General features: G+C 44.1%; 1 protein-coding gene and 1 non-coding gene across 3 annotated transcripts in view; one reads left to right on the forward strand and one right to left on the reverse strand.

Moving 5' to 3' along the window:
- Nucleotides 1-5,747: 5,747 nt before the first annotated feature.
- Nucleotides 5,748-5,853, reverse strand: LOC141095983 (U6 spliceosomal RNA). The gene has a single exon (XR_012233545.1). It is a non-coding gene; the product is annotated as a U6 spliceosomal RNA (small nuclear RNA).
- Nucleotides 5,854-6,379: 526 nt separating this feature from the next.
- Nucleotides 6,380-22,383, forward strand: part of LOC141095458 (ATP-binding cassette sub-family B member 5-like) — a 105,589-nt gene continuing 89,585 nt past the window's right edge. For both annotated transcript variants that reach the window (XR_012233393.1, XM_073581463.1), the window contains exon 1: nucleotides 6,380-6,524. Coding sequence is in view for 1 of the 2 variants with exons in the window: in XM_073581463.1 (XP_073437564.1) it covers nucleotides 6,462-6,524 (63 nt within the window). In the remaining variant the exon portion in view is untranslated. The remainder of the gene's footprint in view (nucleotides 6,525-22,383) is intronic.

Raw genomic sequence — 22,383 nt, forward strand, 5'->3', positions numbered from 1 at the left:
TCAAGCTGGTGTTATAAAGTATTCTAATTTACTGAGATAATGACTTTTGGGTTTTCATTGGATACAAGCCATAGTCATCAATATTAACAGAAATAAACACTTGAAATAGATCACTCTGTTTGTAATGACTTTATATAATATACGAGTTTCACTTTTTGTATTGAAGAACTGAAAGAAATTAACTTTTTAATGACATTCTAATTTTGTGAGAGGCACCTGTATTTATAGCTTGGTTGTAATAAAAGGAGGGAAGGCCCAAACACATTTCTAGCACAGGAGCCCCACGCTGTCAGTGTCCGCCCTTGGGTATGGCGGATGTTGTTAGGGGGATTGGCCTTTATTCATCATCTGCGTTTATTTTTATAGGTCACTATATTTTGTCTTGTGGTATCCTTTGCCGTTTTTGGAGCCAAGTTTTTACTAACACACGACACAACATATACGTACAAGGTGATGATAAAGGGAGAGGAAGGCCCTAAGGGTAGGGAGAGGGGGATGGGACATCTCCTGACACCAACCTGTGCCTGTCCCTAAGCTCCCCTAACGCCCTATGCAAATCCTTCCTCTCACCGCCGTCATGCACCTAGGACCTTGTTGTCACCTCTACTAACCCTGACTAGTACACTGGCCAGTAAGGACACTAGCCTTGCCACTGCAGGTAATAATACACAGGGAAAGAGACAAACAAGAGACTGGCAGAAAGAATACAACTTACCGTATTTTTTGGACTATAAGACGCACTTTTTTCCTCCCAAAATGTGGAAGAAAAGGGGGGGGTGCATCTTATAGTCTGGATGTATCGGCTCTGGCTGTGGTGGGGGGGTGGGGGAGAGTTTTCGGCAGAGCAGCGGGTCACAGAGCCAGGAGCCGGCAGCTCCAGCTAACTCCTGTGCCCGCTGCTAAAGAGAAATGAATATACACGGCATTCCATGGGCTTGGAGGGCAATGGATATTCATTTCTTTCTGACATCCTGGTATGATTGGTTCCATTGTTATCCTGGTATGATTAACCCCATCCTGTTCCTGGTATGATTGGACCCATCCTTATTCTGGTGTGATTGACCCCATCCCATTCCTGGTATGCATGGTCCCATACTTATCCCCTGGTATGATTGTGATTGGACCCATCCCTGTCCTGTTATGCATGGCCCCATCAGAAAAGATTACAAAAAACCTTTACACTTACCTTCCTCAGGTCCCTCGCAGCGTTCTGCTCCCGTCCCGGAATGCTCACCGGGACTGTTCATCGCAGAGAGTGGTGAATATTCATTCCTCTTCAGTATCATGCAGTATCATCTGCCAGCTTCCTGCTGCTACCAGCAGTCACGTGTGCCGATGCTTAAGAGAAATGAATATTCTGAATATTAATTTCTCTTAAGTATCGGCACACGTAACCGCCAGCAGCAGCAGGAAGCTGGCGGTTGACACTGCACGCTACTGAAGAGGAATGAATACTCACCGCAATCTCTGATGAACAATCCTGGTGAGTATTCTGGCACTGTAGCAGAACGCTGTGAGGGAGCGGAGAAAGATAAGAGTAATGGTTTGTTTTTTATAATCTTTTCTGATGTGGCCATGCATAACAGGACCAGGATGGGCCAATCATACCAGGATAAGGATGGGGCTAATCATACCAGGATAAGGAAGGAACCAATCATACCAGGATAAGGATGGAACCAATCATACCAGGATAAGGATGGGGTCATGCATACAAGGACTGGAATGGGGCCAATCATACCAGGATATGGACGGGGCCATGCATACCAGGACTTGGATGAGGCCAATCATACCAGGTTAAGGATGGGGCCCTGTATAACAGGATAGGGATGGGGCCAAGCATGCTTGGATGAGATGGGGACACTGCATACCAGTATAGGGATGAGGGTGATCACTCCTGTTAGGATAAGGATGAAGGGGACCATTCCTACCAGGATAGGGATGAGAGGGCCATGCATACCAGACTAGGAATGAGGAGGCATGCATACCAGGATGGGGATGAGGGCCATGTATATCAGGATAGGGATAAGGGGGCCATGCATACCTGGACAGGGATGAGGGAGCCATACATACCAGGATAGGGATGAGGGTCCATGTGTATCAGGATGGGGATGAGGGGACAATATGTATCAGGATATATTAAGTACAGAATTGACAACATTTTTTGTGTCAGTTTTTTTCTTAATTTCCTCCTCTAAAACCTAGGTGCGTCTTATGGTTCGGTGCATCTTATAGTCCGAAAAATACGGTAGCTCATAATCTGCTGCTAAGCACCAAAACAGGAAATAAAATGGCATCAGGAAAAGAGTGGCAATTAGTGATAAGCGAGTATACTCATTGCTTGGGTTTTCCGAGTATTTGGGCGTGCTCGGAGATTTAGTATGTGTCGACGCAGCTGCATAATTTGTGGCTGCTAAACAGCCTGAATGCATTTAGGGATTGCCTGTTTGTTAGGGAATCCACACAAGTATTCAAGCTGTCTAGCAACAGCAAATCATGCAGCTGCATCGACACAAGTTAAATCACCGAGGATGCCCAAATACTCGGAGATCACCCAAGCAGAGCAACGAGTATACTCGCTCATCACTAGTGGCAATACCACAGCCAAAGGAGAACTCCACACACCTAGCTGGTCCACATAGAAGTAATTCTATAGCTGACGATCAGCTGATGAGTCATGTCACTATTTAAAGGGAAGTGGGAGTGGTTACCAGCCAACATCAGCTGACCAGCCTGCAAGAGAGTGACATTAACTCTTGCTGGACCAAAGGGAAAAAAACTACATTTAGATTGCAGCAGACCCAGAGCTGCCACAAATCCCTTAATGATAGGTGACGCAAATTCTTCAAAATGCGATACATGATATATGAATTTAGCATTAAGTAAAAAACGGTATTTTTTGCTGTCCTTAGCTGTTCTTGGTGGCAAAAGTCACACATTTTGCAAAATAGCATAAAATTTGTGTCAAAATGCACCAGAGCATGACGGGTGTGGAGTTGTGCAACTTTTTGTGCCATTTTAGAAACTCATAATTCATGAATTAGGCAAATACCTCATCTCACTAATCTAACTATAACTATCCCCTATTCTATCTTCCACACACTTTGCATCAGTACTTGTATAGATAATGGCTGGTGACTGGTTCATGCATCTGATGCGCCCCGGGGGCCGTGGGGTACTCGGTACCAGGCCCGTCGACTTCAATGAGGGACGGTGCACAGTGGCCGCGACCCAGTCTGTGGCCCCAGGCGGTCAAATGAAAAAGGAATGTTGTTTGTTGTTGAAGTGTAATAAATTGGGAATAAAGGTTTATAGATGAATACGTGACGCAACCTGTGGTATTCTTGTCAGAGGTGACCAGCGCTGCGGTGTTGTTCTCCTGAGACTGTTGGTGTGATGCAACTGAGGTGACAATGGCTCTCCACAGGTAAAGCAATAGTCCCAGGGCTGTTGAGAATTGTTTTTTAGGGGTGATGGTGACAAGCAGAATGGAGGATGTAGCAGGGCTGAGTGTTGGATGTTGAAAGGAGACAAGGACTCAGTTGAATGCCGTTCAAAAGGGCTTTACTCACTGTCTGGTGCACACAGACGCCCACTTCGGTGCTGAATCCTCCAGGTCAGGGGTCCAGTAAACTCCCGGGTAGATGAGTACACCCCTCCAACCCTCCCTGTCAGTATATTCCTTCCTAGGCCGTCTCACTGTGCTGGTTTCCACTCTCCTACCCAGCACCTTCACAGTCAGTGTCCCAGGCTAGCTGCCGCGGATCCTGTCAGAACTCGTCACTCAGGCAGCTTCTTGATCCTATGTGGCTGCCTTTCTGGGAAGGTAACTGTGGGATTCGCTGTGACCCATACAGCAACCACAACTGTCAGCTTGCTAGTTAAGTTCATTGTTCACTTCGCTAGGCTAGGGGCTGAGACCCTTCTGCGACCTAATTTCTTCCCCCACCTGACGGCTATCAACGTGGGACTCTAGAAGAACCACTCCTTCCTTCAGGGAGCTTCCCTTCAAAGCCAATCTATCCAGCAGCTCCTCCTGACAGGAGCTTCTCCAAGTGCATCCTTCCACCTGCTCTTCCCCTGAGGGAACTCTCCCAACTGCCTTCAAATCTCCCACTCTTTCTCTAAGCTCCGCCCACTCGCTGTCAATGATTGGCTGTTCTAAATCACTCCACTTTCTAAGCCCCTCCCCTTCTACCTACCTTCCCCAGTAACCCCCCAACACCCTTTCCTAGCCAGTCTGGGACGAGACCATCCTCCCAAAGGGTACACCCAGATGCCCTGACTAACTAGTGTGTGTGTTGAGTGCAGTGTTAGGAGTGTGGTAAAGTGCCCCATTTTACCCAGTCGTGAGATACTAGACCTTTGGATGAGGTGCAGTACCTCTGTGGCCACTGGACCTGCAGGGGCGCCACATTGTTATTTGAATCAACATGATTAAGGGTTTCACTACCTGAAACTAGTTGTTTTATCCATTCCTAATACAGCACAAAAAGAGGACTTGAAAGTCCACCAATAATGTGAAACAGCAAAAAGAGCAAAGAGGTTTACCCGTATAGGCCTCCAGACAAATGCACTATCAGGGTGCAGTGGACCCATATAGTTAAGATGGCAACACAGGTGCATGAATACCGATATAAAACAACCGCTCACAGCCTACCAATGTATGGAGGGGGCGGTTGCCTGGTATGTTAATGCACAGCAAAACACTTGTATGCGGCGCTGTTCACACTAAGGCCATGCACAGCATCCAGGCCAGCCTAGTAGTGACACCCTTCTATTAGCTCAGGCGGGCTGGCCCAGCGCTATCAAAATGCATGCCATGTGAACAGACACCGCAGTTTACAAGACCAGATGGGCCCAACTGCACCCTGAATAATAAGTGCAAAAAACACATTAAAAAATACATTAATAATGTGGAGTATTAGCTGATATTTTGGCCAAAATACGTGAGCCCGTAACCTACGTCAAAGATCTCCACGCTTACGGGTACCTAACACTAATCCTAAGACTAATACAGCACAAAAAGAGGACTTGAAAGTCCACCAATAATATGAAACAGCAAAAAGAGCAAAGAGGTTTACCCGTATAGGCCTCCAGACAAATGCACTATCAGGGTGCAGTGGACCCATATAGTTAAGATGGCAACACAGGTGCATGAATACCGATATAAAACAACCGCTCACAGCCTACCAATGTATGGAGGGGGCGGTTGCCTGGTATGTTAATGCACAGCAAAACACTTGTATGCGGCGCTGTTTTATCCATTCCCATGGCATTTTACATTCACCGACTGGAGTGTTTTCTATTGACAGCAGTGAAGAAGAGTTTTGGGATTTTTGTGGTGTTGGATTTTTCTTTCGTTATTTGAATGCCCCTAGTTATTATACTGATGGCTGAACTTTACACGACAAGAGCTTTATTTTTACCTTTTACTTTTTGTGTCTCATTTCCTCACAGATTGCGAGCAGAGCCTTCACTTCCGCTTCGTATCTGTTGAGTTATGTAATACTTTGTAATGTCTGATTTTGTCTGTACATGTCCATTCTCAATTGTAAAGTGCTCCAGAATATGTTAGTGCTATAGAACTAAAAAATATTATCCATCGAAATATCTATATATAAACTGCACAGTGAGAGGTGCTGCTGGCCGATGTTCCAGGGCATGTCCCATCTGCTGCGTACCAGGGGGCACTAATAGGACACTTTGCCTTGACCATAGTGTATAGATACAGGGTTAGGGTAGTAAACTAAACTTTTGTCTCTGGCTTAGTTCTACATATCACCTTGTATAAGGTCCATGCTAATCTTCTCTGTATCGTTCCAATTTTAGTATATGTGCTGCCGATCTTGGTTCTATATTTCCATTTCTTCTCCATGTGTGTCGTAGTATAATATACGTGATACCAGGAGCAGGTTTGCCAACCATCCAGAAATTACAGACAGGACTTTTTTGTCCCGTCTGTAAAAAAAATGTAAGGCGTTTGTGATTTTTTTTGTGGCCGAAAACAACTTCTACAGGATATTTTGACTGTAATTCTTATCATTTTACAGTTCACAGTGAAAGCATCTGATGTCTTATTATTGTTATTTATTATTATGGCGCCATTTATTCCATTCTTCTCAGAATTCTGATCTGCAGACACTTATCGCTTATGCCGTGATTATAAAAAATTATTATGGTTTTCTAACGTGTAAATGTAAAAAATATTGTCTGTCCTTGACGTTGTAATAAGCTGATCGGAAAAAAATCCACAGTCAAGTTGGCAACCCTGTCCAGGAGCTGTGTCAGCCTGAGAGCGGTGTCACGTGTTTGCATTTGGATTATGAAGATGAATCAGAGCCACGCGTCGAGTTTTGGTAAATGAAATTAGACTCCGAGACACGGCTCAGCTCCTCCTTTCTTGTCTGACTGCTTAAATCGCACACACGGCTGGGAAAGTACTGTATACCGTAGACATCAGGATGGCAGCTAACCGGAGGATGAAGATGATGAGGAGGAGAAGGGGAAGAGCCGTACACTCAGGGGTAAGAGGATGGCAAAGAAGAAGTTAAACTATGTAGCATATAGTTCAGCTGCAATACTGGCAGAGATAATGAACATAAAGCCGCAGTGAGAAATATGATGCAATCAAGCAGCAATTTCCTGTACACTGATGCAGAAATGCCGGCTCCAATGATTTAGCCCAGGAGTTTTCATCCAGTTCCTACTAAGACCAACTGTGTCTGCTATCAGTATCACACATGGTGGATAGACCTCTGACATGCCAAATGCTAAACTCCTGCCACCGTAGACCTGTGTTCTGTGACGTTTGCTTGAATTTTTACTACTATGGTGGCCTTGTCCCATGATTAATACTCATACTGAGGATAGGTTATGTGTCTGATTGCTGGGGACCCAACAACCAGGCTCGGACTGGCCCATAGGGGAACAGGAAAATCCTCCGGTGGGCCCCTGTGCAGATCCGTGCCCCCAACCACCCTGTATTGGCAGTACTTGGTATAATTCACTTTGATTACCCTGTACAGACAAGGGCAGCATCTCATCATTCATTAACCAAACTACCAAGCTTATTATCATATAGAGATATAGGTAAATTTGTGAACAAGGGTAGTGTAAAGGTACTGTCACACTTAGCGATGTACCAGCGATCCCGACCAGCGATATGACGCGGTCAGGATCGCTGGTACATCGCTAAGTGGTCGCTAGTGAGCTGCCACACAGGCAGATCTCACCAGCGACATCGCTGGGGACGGGGATCGCTACTTACCTGTCACACCAGGCGATCCTGCGTCCTCCCGCCCGGCTCCACGCGTCGCTCATCCTTACAGCAGGAAGCGCCGCAGGAAGCTGACGAAGAGAAACAGTCCTGGACGTTCTCGCGCGATCAGCGATAACCAGCGGGGGAGCCGGTCGTAGGTAAGTATCAGACACAGAGATATCGCTAGCAATATTGCTATAACGTCACTAGTTATAGCGATATTGCTAGCGATATCTCTTAGTGTGACAGGCCCTTAAGGCTTGTATGCAGGTGAAAAGTGGCCACCCCAATCACTGACATCACTGATTTACCAGAGGAGGGGTTCTGTGTCCTTATTTGAATGGACGTCTACTCATTGTGGATGAGGATAATAATAATAATATTTACTTTTATATAGCACTAACATATTCCACAGTGCTTTACAGTTTCATTATCATCACTGTGCAGCTCACAATCTAAATCCCCTATCAGTATGTCTTTGGAATGTGGGAGGAAACCGGAGAACCCGGAGGAAGCCCACGCAAACACTGGGAGAACATACAAACTCCTTGCAGATGTTGTCCTTGGTGGGATTTGGACCCAGGACCCCAGCGCTGCAAGATTGCAGTGCTAACCACTGAGCCACCGTGCTGCCCCAAGCCAAGTGCTAAACTGAGTATCTCCAACTGACTCCTTGACTTTAAATGTAGTGACAACATTCACGTGTGACAGCAGCTCCATTTAAAGGGGCTGCACTGGACTTTTATATTGATGACCAATCCTCAGGATAGGTCTTCAGTACAAGATCTGTGTATCACATCTTTGTGGGTGCGACACGTGACACACCTACTGATAAGCTGTTACCAATGCTGGCGACGGCTGGATATGTTCAGTTGCGGAATTGCACAGCACAGCTTAGCTGTGTCGACTGGATAATGGCCACAGTCAGGTACTGAACATCCACCCCCTATGCGAAACCATGGAAGGTGGATGTGCCGCACCCATCCATGGCCACTATACAGTTGACAGAGCTGTGTAGCTTTGTTCCATATTTCGTCAACTAACTACATCCATTTGATGCCGCCTCTGGGAACAGCAAATTAGTGGGGATGCCAGTTATGATACCACCACTGATCAAATATTTATGTTCTCTTCTAAGGATAGCCAATCAATCTAAAAGTACAAGACAACATCTTTAGGAAAGACATAAGTACCTCATTCTTATGATAGGTGGGGGTTCAAGTGGTGGGATTAGGGCATCCTTAAAAATGTTTTCTGGCCACTTAAATGACTTTACAACTGTCTTTTTTTAATGAATAAGTAATACCCACCTGCAAGTGCTGCAAGTTCTCCTTAAACTACAGTTACAGAGTTCTTCATAGAACTTTATGAGCACCAACTGTCATCTCCTATATCAGTAATAGTAAAATCTGTATTCACCAAGATCAGAATAAAATATCAGTCCAGGAGGAGAAAGAAAGTAATTTCTCTAATAAGATCAATCACAAAGTTTCTTATTTTCACATGTACTATTGATTTATGAACTAATAATTTAAACAATGCTTTCCCTTTAAGTTCCCAAGTCCCAGCTGGTCTTTGTTCCTCTTGCTCTGTCCGGATGGTTATGTGACCACTGAAACCAATGTTTGGCCGTAGCAATCACATGTCTATTCAGATGGAGCAGGAAGTATAGAGACCAGTGGGAGGCGCTAAAAGTGTCTGTACTGTAGTGACAGGAGATTGGTGAAGCAAATTTCACTAATGTCTTAGTTTACAAGAATCTCATTTTGTTTTTCGAATACTACAATACAATACTTTTTTTATATTAATATCACATAGGAAAAAATACTACTACAAAACAGCAAGAAAAAGTTAACAATCACAGGGAACTGCCTTATAGACCAAGTAATGATACACCAATCAGTGGCGTAGCGTGGGGGGGCGGAGGGGGCGGTCCGCCCCAGGCGGCACGTGTGTGGGGGCGGCGCGGCGCGGCAGCAATTCAATTCCTCTTCTCTGTCACTCTGTGGCCTGTGGGAGAACAGCGCGGACTCCGCGGAGGCGCACAGTGCAGGCGCTTTCAAATTCTTCTAGTACCTGGCTTGCTGGACTGGAGCCTCGGCTGCTGTCCGCTCCTGAGCCGGTGCTTGGCGGCGGGCGCACTCAGAGACCCGTCTGCTCCTGGAGGAGGTGTTCGCGCTGAGCCGGCGCAGCAGGACTCAGAGCGGATCCCGGGAGGGACACAGGAGCCGGTGAGTGAGGGGGACGGCGGGAAGCGCTGCCGGGTTGCCCGTGATATCTGTGAGGGGAGGACGAGGGAGACACGTGACCTGCCTGCGGCCTGCCACACACCGCCCGGTCAACCTGGTCCTTGACAGCCTCAGGCCTGAGTCCTGGAGATTGACGAATGCTGAAGTTGGTTTCTTATTCGGCTATTTTTTATTTTCTGTTTTTTTCAGGTTTTTCAATAAAAATAAAAGTATATAATAAATATGCAATCATGTGTCCTTTTGTGAATACACTTAAAAACAGATAAAAAAATTAGAAGGCTGGCACAGAAATGGGCATCAAAGTGGGCTATGAGGTATGGTATTGAAGGGGTTAAATGGCTTTGTGCCACTGATCTGACACGTGATTTACATACCTTGTGATGCCACACATGAAATTCATGTCAATCCAGCCTGGCACAAATGGGTTATGGCCATCAAAACTGGCATCAAAGTGGGCAGAGAACCAATTTTCACACATGTGAATAAGTAACAGCTAAATTTAAGGGGTTAAATGGCTTTGGGCCACTGATCTAACACCTGAACTGGCATCAAAGTTCTGATGCCCAGAACCCATTTGTGCCAGGCTGGAGTGACATGAATTTCATGTGGGGCATCACTAGGTATGTATATCAGGTGTTAGATCAGTGGCCCAAAGCCATTTAACCCCTTCAATACCATACCTCATAGCCCACTTTGATGCCCATTTTTGTGCTAGCCTTCTAATTTTTTTTATCTGTTTTTAAGTGTATTCAAAAAAGGACACATGATTGCATATTATTATATACTTAGAATGTTTTATTTTTATTGAAAAACCTGAAAAAAACAAAACAAAACCCAAGTTTCGAAAATAATTTGTACTTTCTGTTTTTTTCTGTCACATTATTAAAAATTATTATAAAAAAGCCATTAGGTCTTCATCCAACATCATCAAGAAGATGAAAGTCTATAAATTTAGAAATAATAACAGCAGACATCTTTGAGTGTAGTGTGGTCTTTTCAGATGCATCCGGATTATCAACGACCAAAGGGGCGGCAAATTTTTCGACCGCCCCGGGCGCCACAAACGGTTGCTACGCCACTGACACCAATATACAATTACTATGTTACTTAGGAACAAAATTCATGGGGAATCACTTGTCATGCAATATTCATCTTACTTTTGAGTGATAAATTTAAAAAGGGCTCTCAAGCTGCATAGGTATGACTGTTGGACTACAGTTGCTGATTGACTAAAAAATTATAGGTGCTTAAAAAGTAGAATTAATAACAATCCACAGATAAACAGCCATTAAAAGAAATCTGTCAGCAGGTTTTTGTTTTGTAACCTGACCGCAGTGTGAGGTAGGGACAGAGACCTTGACTCCAGCGATGCGTCACTTAGTTTTCTGGGTGCAGCAGTTATGATGGAATCACACTTTCTTCTGCAGCAGATCTGGCAGAGCTCATTTATTAACACTGCCCACAGCTTTCTGTGCACATTGTATACTTTCAGAGAGCTGCTAATCAGTGCTGAGGGCGTGGCCGGACTACCCTGCACCAGGTAGCTTGTCCTCTATTGATAATCTCTTGCTGATAAAATACTGGTAAGTGACACAGCAAAGCCTGGTAAGTGACACATCCCTTTAATCAGGCTCTTTCCCACTACATTATGGTGGTCATAGATCACATAGCAAATACCTGCTGACAAATTCCCTTTAAGGCCTCTAGCCAAGTTCTCTATATACAGTAATAGCAGGCCACATTCAGTATAAGCCAGATTGTAGAGCTTGTGGTTGATTGCAGGAGTAAGCAGCTCAATTTGCATTTTTAGGCTAAAGGCCCCTTTACATTTAGCGATGCACCAGCGATCCCGACAATGATACGACCAGGTCAGGATCGCTGGTGCATCACTAAATGGTCGCTAGTGAGCTGCCACACAGGCAGATCTCACAGCGATGTAGCGATGCAGCAGCGGTCGCTACTTACCTTTCAGATGCGGCGATCCTGACGTCCTCCCGCCTGCGTCCACGCGTCGCTCGTCGGCGCCAGCAGGAAGCTCCCGACGAGAAATGGAGCTGCACGATCTCGCTCGATCAGCGACAGACAGCGGGGGGAGGTAAGAGGTAAGTATCACACATAGCGATATCGCTAGAGAATCATGCAAGTCTCTCGCAAGTGAGTATGAGCCCTTAGGCCGGGATCACACATGCGAGAAGCACTGCCGAGTCTCGCATGTTAACACCCGGCACTGCCGCCGGCACTCGGGAACTGAGCGTGCGGCTCCATGTATTGCTATGCGGCTGCATGCTCCGATCCGAGTGCCGGCGGCAGTTCAGGGTATTAACATGCGAGACTCGGCCGTGTTTCTAGCATGTGTGATCCCGGCCTTATTCCTGTCCTTCATTTGAAAATGTTTAATACTTTCATCATTAGGCAAAATGCCCCAGAATTCTGACACGAAGTACAGCACGCCACAATCCAAATTTATTCTGTGTTTTAGACACTTTAGTACCTTACAAAACAGTTTTGAAAAGTGTCTAGAAAACAAGTGCATCTAAGAGGCACCTGATGAAGGGAAACAAGTCCTGAGGCCCAGATTTCCCATGATGATATTGTTCTGTGCTGCATGTGGCTCCTTCTACAGTATTTATGGTGCCGGTGTTGTGTTACACAACCGGCACCGGAGTCTAAGTGCTGTGATTACAGACAACTCATATCAAAGCAGTTTAACCTCTTAGGTGCCACTGTCATTTGAGGCATTAATGTGGTTGAAAAGATGGGCGAATGTCCTTTCCAACCTGTCGCCCCTACCGGAACATTATTGCAGCTGAGCTTTATAGGAGATCGATAATTTTATAATACACAGCAAAATTGATCAAGTGATCGCAGATTCAAATTCTCTAGTAAGACCAATACAAAAATGTACAGAGGAGCGAAAAATACTTTTATAAATTAAAAAATATATCTAAAAGTTCATATCACCTTTTACCGGGAAACTAAATAAAAGCTAATGCTTATGCCTTTCGTTGAATAGTGAAAAATAAAAAATACAAAATCAATGGCGGAATCACTCATCATTGGTCGTTTTGCCTCCACCAAAATAAAAATTGAATGAAAAGAGATTAGAAAGTCACATGGACTACAAAATAGTAGTAAAAAAAATTACACCTTATCCCACACAGAAAAAGCCCTTTTTCAACTCTGTCATCAAAAAAGTAAAAAAAAATGTCAGTTCTTTGAAGGTGAATTGGAACCAATAAGGGGCCCACTGGGATTTTGTTGCTCAAAGGGGCAGCATAAACTTGAAGTCAGTCCTGCTAAGAGGAATTGTAAAATTTGCAAGATTTGTTAATGTGTGTCATTATTTTGGTACAAAGTATCACTTACACACACACAAAACATATTCAAATTTAGTGCTATGCAGAGCCAAAGATTGTAATAATCTCATGTCCTATATGTCCAACCATTTTTACAACTGGTGGACCATTTATGTTTTTTTTAAAAGAGAAAAAAAATACTGCATTTTACTATACTTTTATAAAGAAATATGTACTCAGCAAAAAGAAAGTCAAACACAAACATACAGTGGTTACTAAAAGTATTCAGACCCCTTTAAATGTTTCACTCTGTTTCATTGCAGCCATTTGGTAAATTTAAAAAAAATATTTTTTTTCCAAGTAATGCACATTCTGACTGAAAAAAAACAAATGTAGAAATTTTTGCAAATTTATTAAAAAAGAAAAACTGAAATATCACATGGTCATAAGTATTCAGCAGCACGGCAGCATGGTGGCTCAGTGGTTAGCGCTGCAGCCTTGCAGCGCTGGAGTCCTGGGTTCGAATCCCACCAAGGACAACATCTGGAAGGAGTTTGTATGTTCTCCCCGTGTTTGCGTGGGTTTCCTCCGGGCACTCCGGTTTCCTCCCACACTCCAAAGACATACTGATAGGTAATTTAGATTGTGAGCCCCATCAGGGACAGTGATGATAATATGTTCAAACTGTAAAGCGCTGTGGAATATGTTAGCGCTATATAAAAAAAAAAGTATTCAGACCCTTTGCTCAGACACTCATGTTTAAGTCACATGCTGTCCATTTCCTTGTGATCCTCCTTGAGATGGTTCTACTCCTTCATTGGAGTCCAGCTGTGTTTAATTAAACTAATAGGACTTGATTTGTAAAGGCACACACCTGTCTATATAAGAGCTCACAGTGTATGTCAGACCAAATGAGAATCATGAGGTCAAAGGAATTGGCCAAGGAGCTCAGAGAAAGAATTGTGGCAAGGCACAGATCTGGCCAAGGTTACAAAAGAATTTATGCTGTACTCAAGGTTCCTTAATCCTTAAAATAATCCTTAAATGGAAGAAGTTTGGGACCACTAGAAGTCTTCCTAGACCTGGCCTTCCAACCAAACTGAGCAATTGTGGCAGAAGAGCCTTGATGAGAGAGGTAAAGAAGAACCACAAGATCACTGTGGCTGAGCTCCACAGATGCAGGAGGGAGAGGGGAGAAAGTTCCACAAAGTCAGCTATCACTGCAGCCCTCCACTAGTCGGGCCTTTATGGCAGAGGGGCCCGACGGAAGTCTCTCCTCAGTGTAAGACATACGAAATCCCGCATAGAGTTTGCAAAAAACACATGATGAACTCACAAACTATGAGAAATAAGATTCTCTGGTCTGATGAGATTAAGATAGAACTTTTTGGTGATAATTCTAAGTGGTATTTGTGGAGAAAACCAAGCACTGCTCATCATTTACCCAATACTATCCCAGCAGTGAAACATGGTGGTGGCAGCATCATGCTATTGGGGTGTTTTTCAGCTGCAGGGACAGGACGACTGGTTGCAAATGAAGGAAACATGAATGCAGCCAAGTACAGAGATATCCTGGATGAAAACCTCTTCCAGAGTGCTCTGGACCTCAGACTTGGCCGAAGGTTCACCTTCCAACAAGACAATAACCCTAAGCACATGGCTAAAATAACAAAGGAGGGACTTCAGAGCAACTCTATGACCATTCTTGATTGGCCCAGTCAGAGCCCTGACCTAAACCAAATGAGCGTCTCTGGAGAGACCTGAAAATGGCTGTCCACCAACGTTCACCATCCAATCTGTCAAAACTGGAGAGGATCTGCAAGGAAGAATGGCAGAGGATCCCCAAATCCAGGTGTGAAAAACTTGTTGCATCATTCCCTAGAAGCCTCATGGCTGTACTAGCTCAAAAGTTTGCTTCTACTCAATACTGAGCAAAGGGTCTGAATACTTATCACCATGTTATATTTCAATTTTTCTTTTTTAATAAATTTGCAAAAATTTCTACATTTCTGTTTTTTTCAGTCAAGATGGGGTGCAGAGTGTACATTAATGAGAAAAAAATGAACTTTTTTGAATTTACCAAATGGCTGCAATGAAACAAAGAGTGAAAAATTTAAAGGGGTCTGAATACTTTCCTTACCCACTGTAGGTGGCTATGTCCGACCACTTCAGTCCATGGCTCAGCAGAGCGGAACCTTGGATATCTTATTTGTTATTTATGGAACAATCTGCTAAAGCGAGAGTATAATGTGAGTAGCAGGGTGGCTAACACTCTAAGACTTGCGTCATTAAATGACTGTCACTCGGCTATAAACATGCAGGTCAGGCATATAATAGTGCATTTAGACAGGCTGCACTTCCCATAAGAACAGAACGTTCTGTAAGAGGGCAGTAACAGACCATTCTGTGTCTATAGGCTTCCATCGTTGTTCACAGCACTGTTTACACAGGACGATGTGGACCAACAATGATGATTTTCCATCAATCTTAAAAATCTTTCAATCCAACGAATAAGCATTTTACTTGTTAATCGGGTGATTGACAACCTAATTACACTGGCCAATTATTGGGAAGAGAACATACCTAAAACAATCAGGAAGTATAAAAGTGTAAGGGGTGTACCAAAACTGACTTGTTCCCACTCCCCTTGCTCATGTGTCTTACAGCCCTGACAAGTGCTGGTCCATGTTATATGTATAATGTATTGTGGTGTGACTGGAGGTCAAGTGGTTAATGGAAGGTATGTGTCACAGAGATGGTAGCTCCCTGTGATGTAGCCCAGAGGTGCCGGTGGTTGTGAATCTGCAGGACCTGTGAGGTCATGATCATGTGACTAGCCTTGTGCAAGGTAACTGGGAGTGGTTACAGCTATCTAAGGCAGGTGTGTTGCACATGTGAGAGAGAGTGTTGGAGTCTGTCAGCCCAGACAGACTTCCATGTTCCAGGCTCGGACGCCGTATAGCCTGGGGAAGCCGTGTCGGCGACTCTGAGCCAAAAGGAGTGGACGGTCTTGAAAACCGCGTGATACTGACCGGGGTCTGAGAGAAATGTGTACAGGATGCTTCTGCGGTAAGAGGGATCTGGGAACCTGCGTGGCCAACAGGTAACGATCTTGAAAACTGTGTGATACTGACCGAGGTCAGAAAGAGACTGTGTGTGATCTGATATCTATCGGATGCCTCTGAGGACAAGAGGGATCCGCAAACCTGTCTGGACAATCCAACAGGTAACGGTCTTGACAACCATGTGTTATGCTGACCTGGGTCAGTGAAAGACTGTGTGAGAAGTGGCTATAGGGTGCCTCTGTGGATAAGAGGTACCCGGGAACCTGTGTGGCCGACACCAGCAGGTAACGGACAGGTGTCCGTGTTATACTGACCAGGGTCAGTGAGAGACTGTGTCTGCATCCATGTGTTAAAGCTGAAGGTTTAACAGACAGTGTAATGGCTGCTGGAACTGTCTAAATTATAAATTGAATGGCTTAATTTTAACCCTGAGACCCAAAGACCTGCCAAGAGAGTAATCCCCGTCCACTCACATGGTGGAACGTTACAGTATATATATTTATGGTGTTTTATAATGTATTGATAAACTGTGTATGCTTTCTATTGTACAGATAGGGAAAGCGTAATATGCAGATAAGCCATTAGAGGGGGGCATATTAGAATACAACAGGATAAAATAGATTAATAGGAACTAATTAGCATAGGAGGAGCCAACTGTGGGTAAGCCAGGAGAATTTCCAGAATTGAGTCAGTAGAGCCTGAGAGCCAGAAAAAAACAGTTGGCAACGCAACGTTTAAGCAAGTAGCCAGGTCATCCAAGACCTATGCGCTGAAGGTCACAGCAGAGAAGGAATGCAGGGCAGCTCCAAAATGAGGCAGCTAACTACATTGGCAGATGCCCCTATGACAGGGGAACTCCTGAAGTTAGTTAGGCTGGCCAAAAGGAATGCTGAGGTACTGGTCGAGTCGGTACGACCCTGGGAAATTCTCAAAGAAGTGAGCAAAAGCACAGGGAAAGGAAAGGATGTACTCTGTGATGAACTCTATGTGGTTTCTGTGACTGAGCTGGACATACTGAGAATGGAACCAAGTAAAATTGTTTATTTTAAATTGGAACTGGACTCTGTCTCTCTTTGTATGAATCCGCCAGAAGGAAATCCTCAGCAGATTAGAGAGGACCCTGACATCACAAAGTGGGAAGAAAGGTACGCTATAAAGGGGACATTGTATGCATGTGACGGAGGGCCAGGGTGCACTGCAGCAGCCATCATTGCAAGCCACGACTACGGCCCTCGTCCCTCTCACAAAAGCACATTTAGGCTATTTTCATATCTGTTTTGGGAATTCTATTCTTTAAAAAAAACTATGATCAAATGACCAACTGTACAATATAATGCAATACCATAGTTTTACAGTGCATGAAATAGACAGGAACAAATGAAGCAACAAGCACATATAGAAAAAGTATATAAAAAAAACAAAGAACTGTGCCAGAGTATATACATGGAAAAAATATGAATGGCTCAGCACAAAAATAGATGAAAACCTACAGAAAAAAATGTGCACAAAGAACACAAGAATCTTATAAAAATGGTAAACCTTTATTGAAGTGAATAGAAAAAACATTAAATTAGATTAAAAAAAGTGTGCGACCGACAGGTGGCACCACAACTATAGGATATGGCAGGAGGTAAGTACAGTAAACATCACCACTAGGGGTCAGACGAAGGCATTACACCGAAACGCGCATTGGGGCCTGGCACCATATCTGCAGGAGGTGAGGTTTACCCCATACAGATTCTATCTCTTTCTTTTATTATACTTAGGGGAGTGTTATAGTTTGTGGGTTGATGGGGTTTGTGTGGCAGGGCTGCTTTTTTTGTCCCACTCTGGCTCTACCTATGCTATAAAACTGTAATGTATCTGCAAAAATCGGATGTCATACTGATGGTCCGTAAGGCATGTGTTTTTTGTCCGGCACTGTACCAATTTTGGAGTAAAGTCCCAGAATGCTGCAATTTTTTTCTCATGCTGAATAGAGGTGAGAAAAAACAAGCAGATCTGCACTGCTTCATAGTATAACATTGGTCGGAGAGCAATCCGATTTTTTTTATCAGACTGCACTTGTCCCTTGTCGGATTTATACACCAGTGTGAGTGAACCTTTGCACTGAAGATTTTGTAATGAAAGATATAGTATTAACCTTACTTTCATGTTGTGGGTTAAAAAAAATTTGACGAAAGTCAATATTGTCAAAATTTTGTAAATTGTTCTTGTGTTTAGTGAGATATTGATTAAAATCTTACTTTTCAAAGGGGGTGTACTCAATTATGCTGCGTACTGTATACCTATATTGGGGATGCTTTTACATCCCAGGGTTGGAGCAGGTAGCCAGTCACACAGTGTTCGCCTCTCTGCTGTGTGGCTTGTTTCCCATCTGGACCATACTTCTGCCTGGAAATCCTCTCCAGCAGATCACCCACGCTCTGTGACCTCAGTCTGGCAGATAGAACCACGCACGGTTTATGCAGCATCGTCTGCAACACCATAATTCATGTTTTAAAGGCTAGTGCCAGCTGCTAAAGCAACAGACAGACACCAAAGTGGAAATAAGCAGCTGCTTGAGTACCGGCCTGAGAGGCATCTGCCCTTGTCCAAGATGTATCCCATGTGGCCACTTTGGTGTTTCAGAATAATTTGCCTTAGGCCTCTTTCACACGTCCCTGTCTCCGATATGTGTGGTGACAGTTTCCACACGTACCAGATACACTTACACACCTACAATGGGTCTGTGCACATGTCAGTGTGTTTCCATGGACAGTGTCCGGGTAACCCACATGTAGACATGTCTGTTTTTTACCGGCAGCACAGCCTGCAAAACATCCCGCACATGAATGACACACTGGGATGTCATCATTGTGACATGTACCGGAGCCTGAGAAGCAGCAGTACAGTAAGTGCTGTTCCCCAGGGCTGGGTGCTGAAAATGGCTCTCATCATTCTCCCTTGCTCTGCCGGCGATCAGCGTGAGTAGGGGAGAATGATGAGAGTTGTATTCAAGTGAGAACAATGAAAGCAGGCGGCAGCTGATGGAACTATTAACCCCATCAGAATACACCTGCTGCCACTAATAACAGTGAGAGCAGGAGCGGCTGATGAGAGTATTCATCAGCCAGCGCCTGCGCTATAAATAAATAAATGAAAAAAAATGTTGAGGATTCCCCTTCATTTTTGATACTCAGCCAGGCAAAACTGACAGCTGTGGACTGCAACCCTCAACTGTCAGCTTCAGCAAAGCTGGTTGTCAAAAATAGAGGGGTCCCCACACATTTTTTTTTTATTTAAAGCCGTCTAATCACTTACACTGCACGAGGAGCCGAGTAGAAAAATAAATAAAATTGATTCTTGCCCGGCTGTTGATTTGTTTATTCTGTCTCCCAAAGATCGCAGTAAGGCTTGGCTCACATTTATCCTGCGCTCTACACTGAGCGCTTACACTCAGTGTAAATTTATGAAATACGTGATTCTGATGGAACCCTCGGCGGAAGATTCCCTATAATGAGGCAGATGGATACACTGTGGACATTGTTTGGCCTATGATTCAGCAGTGTCCATCTTTTTAAGCGTGTATAAAAACGCAGTCCACAGTTTTGTTCACCTTTGAAAAGAAGGACACCATTGAACAGAGGCCAGATGGAGTCCAGAAGAACTCTGCTGCCTCATGGGGAATAAAAGTCAGCATTGAGTGGATGAATGTCATCTGCTCAATGCTAACTTTTATTTCCTATTGACTTGCATTGGGGTTGGGTTTCGGACGAAACTCCGACTTTTTTTGCCCTAGTCGGACCAGTTTCATCTGAAACAAATTTCGTTTCATGAAACCCAATCCGACTAAAGTCGCTCAACTCTAGTCACTACAACTGTAAATAAATTTCCAGAGAGGTGTAATTTCTAAAATGGGGTCACTTGAGGTGGGATTCTGCTCTTATGGCATTTAGGGACTCTGTATATGGAGTCAGCAAGCTATTCTACGATATTTTGTTCTCCTAGAGTCACATAGCGTTCTGTTCTGTTCTCCTAAGTCTCGCCATGTGGCTTAAGCAGTACTGTACATCCATATATGTGGTATTGTCACGATCAGCAGAAATTGTGTGACAATTTTTGTTTCCATTTTTACCCATTTACCTGTGTGAAAATGTTAAATCTGGGGCTAATAAAATATTTTTATGGTAAAAATTAAATTATTTTTCTTCATCACCCAATGGTATAAAATTCTATGACCCATCTGCGGTATCAATATGATTACTGAACACTTAGATGAATTCATTGTGCAATTTGTAAAATGAGGTCCCTTATGGGGGTTCTGTTGTTCTGGCATCTCATGGGCTTTTCCAGTGGGTCATGGCATCCGCAATTCATAATAGTAAATCTGCACTATATTATGGCAATCCTTCCCTTCTGAGCTTTCCACTGTATCTGAAAAGTATTTCCTGGTTGCATGCAGAGTGTTGACGCACTCAGGAGAAATTGCATAACAAACTGTGAAGTCCATTTCTCCCAACTAGCTCTTGTAAAATTTAAAAACTTGAGCTAAAACAACATTTTAGTGGTAAAATGTAATTATTCTTTCTTCACCTCCCAATAGTATAAAATTCTATGAGGCACATATGGTCTCAACAAACTCCTAGATTATTTCAGTGGGAGGTGTCGTTTGCAAAATGAGGTCACTTATGAGGGGTGTCTGTCATTATGGCAAATCAGGGGCTTTGTCAATGTAGCATGGCACCCTCAAACCATTCCAACAAAATCTGAACTCCGATATTTTGCATCTTCCCCTCTGAACCTTGCACTGTACCTCAAAAATAGTTTTCAACCACATATGGGGTACTGATGTACTCTGAAGAAATTTCACAACAAATTGTACCATTAATATTTTCCTATCATCCCTTTGAAAATGAATGACTTTGCGCCAAAGTGATATTTTAGTAGAAAAAAGGGTAATTTTTCATTTACTCAGCCCAATGTTATACAATTCTGTGAATCACCTAAGGGCTAAAAATGCTCACTACACCACCAGATGAGTTCCTCAGGAGTTATACTTTCCAAAATGGGGTCATTTGTGGGGGTTTCTGCTATTTTGGCATGTCAGGAGCTCTTCAAATGTGACATGGCGTCTGCAATTTATTTCAACCTAAATTGCGCTCCAGAATTCAAATGGCGCTCCTTCCGTTTTGAGCCGTGTCCTGTGCTGAAACAGTAGTTTTTAAACAAATTAGAGTGCACCACAAAAATAAAAGGGGAAGAAAAAAATCCAAATGTTGGCAAGTGGATAAAATCTTCTAAACTTTATTTCAAGACATAAAATTTAAATTCATGGTGGTAGATGGAGTAACGCACAGACGTTTTTCTATCACAAACTGCCCTTAATCACTGAGAGTTACTGAGAGTAACTGAGAGTTAATCAGTGATCAAGGGCAGTTCGTGCCAGAAACTTATCTGTGCATTACTCCATCTACCACCATGAACTTTAATTTTATGTCTTGAAATAAAGTTTTGAATATTTTTTCCACTTGCTGCAATATAGACTTTTTTTTTCATATTTTACCATGGGTCAGCAGTTTTCCTTGGAGTGGCATCGTGAATGGTTCTGATATTGAGGCTTTAAACTTTTTTCTTACTACATCAAAATAAAAGGGATCAACCAATAGCATACCAAGTGACTGCAAGTGACGAAAGGAAGGAGAGAACTATACACACGAAGGGATCACCCATATAATATCAATGTTTATTAACATACTAGATGTGTGTCCTATGCTATCGCATCGGGAGGGCAGTAACATCACGACGGGGGCAGCTTTGTGGTGCTGGGGATGGCGGCTCACCCACTTCTATGCAGTCACATCCAGCAGGAAAGACGGTGTTTTGCGGCCTGTGCTGGAGATGGTGTGCGGCGCCACCAGAGGGTGGCCGCACCCAATCTCCAGCACAGGCCTCAAGCCACGGTCTTTCCTGCCAGCTGTGACTGCACGGAGGTGGGTGGGCAGACAGCGGCGGGATCCGTCACGAGTAGTCAGGCGTTGGGTCCTGGCGGGGGTCCGGCGACGGCATCCCTCTCATTACTCCCCCTTATTACACCCTCTCATTACACCCCCTCATTACACCCTCTCATTATACCCGTCTCGTTATATCCCCTCGCTACACCCCTTTCACAACCTTGTGATCGCAGCGGCGGCATGGATCCCAGCGGCAGTTGGGATCGCAGTGGTGGCCTGGATCCCAGCGGCATCTGGGATCCCAGCGGCTGTCGGGATCGCAGCGACGCTTGGGATCGCAGAGGCGGCCTGGATCCGAGCGGCGGTCGGGATCGCAGCTGCGTCCTGGATCTGAGCGGCATCACTTGGGTGTTCCAAAATGGCGGTCGGCGTACTTCCGGTGCAGCGCAGTGGATTGTGGGATTCGGGGACATCCAGACGGAAGTGGATGACAGACAATTTAAGGCAATTATATATATAGATAAGCTAAAGCAAATGTTAGAAGCAATTAAAATAGCCCAAAGGCTGTATGTAATGAAAACA

Source organism: Dendrobates tinctorius, unplaced genomic scaffold, assembly GCF_039654945.1.
Source record: "Dendrobates tinctorius isolate UK_male_01 unplaced genomic scaffold, ASM3965494v1 ptg000070l, whole genome shotgun sequence".
NCBI classification, from domain to species: Eukaryota; Metazoa; Chordata; class Amphibia; order Anura; family Dendrobatidae; genus Dendrobates; species Dendrobates tinctorius.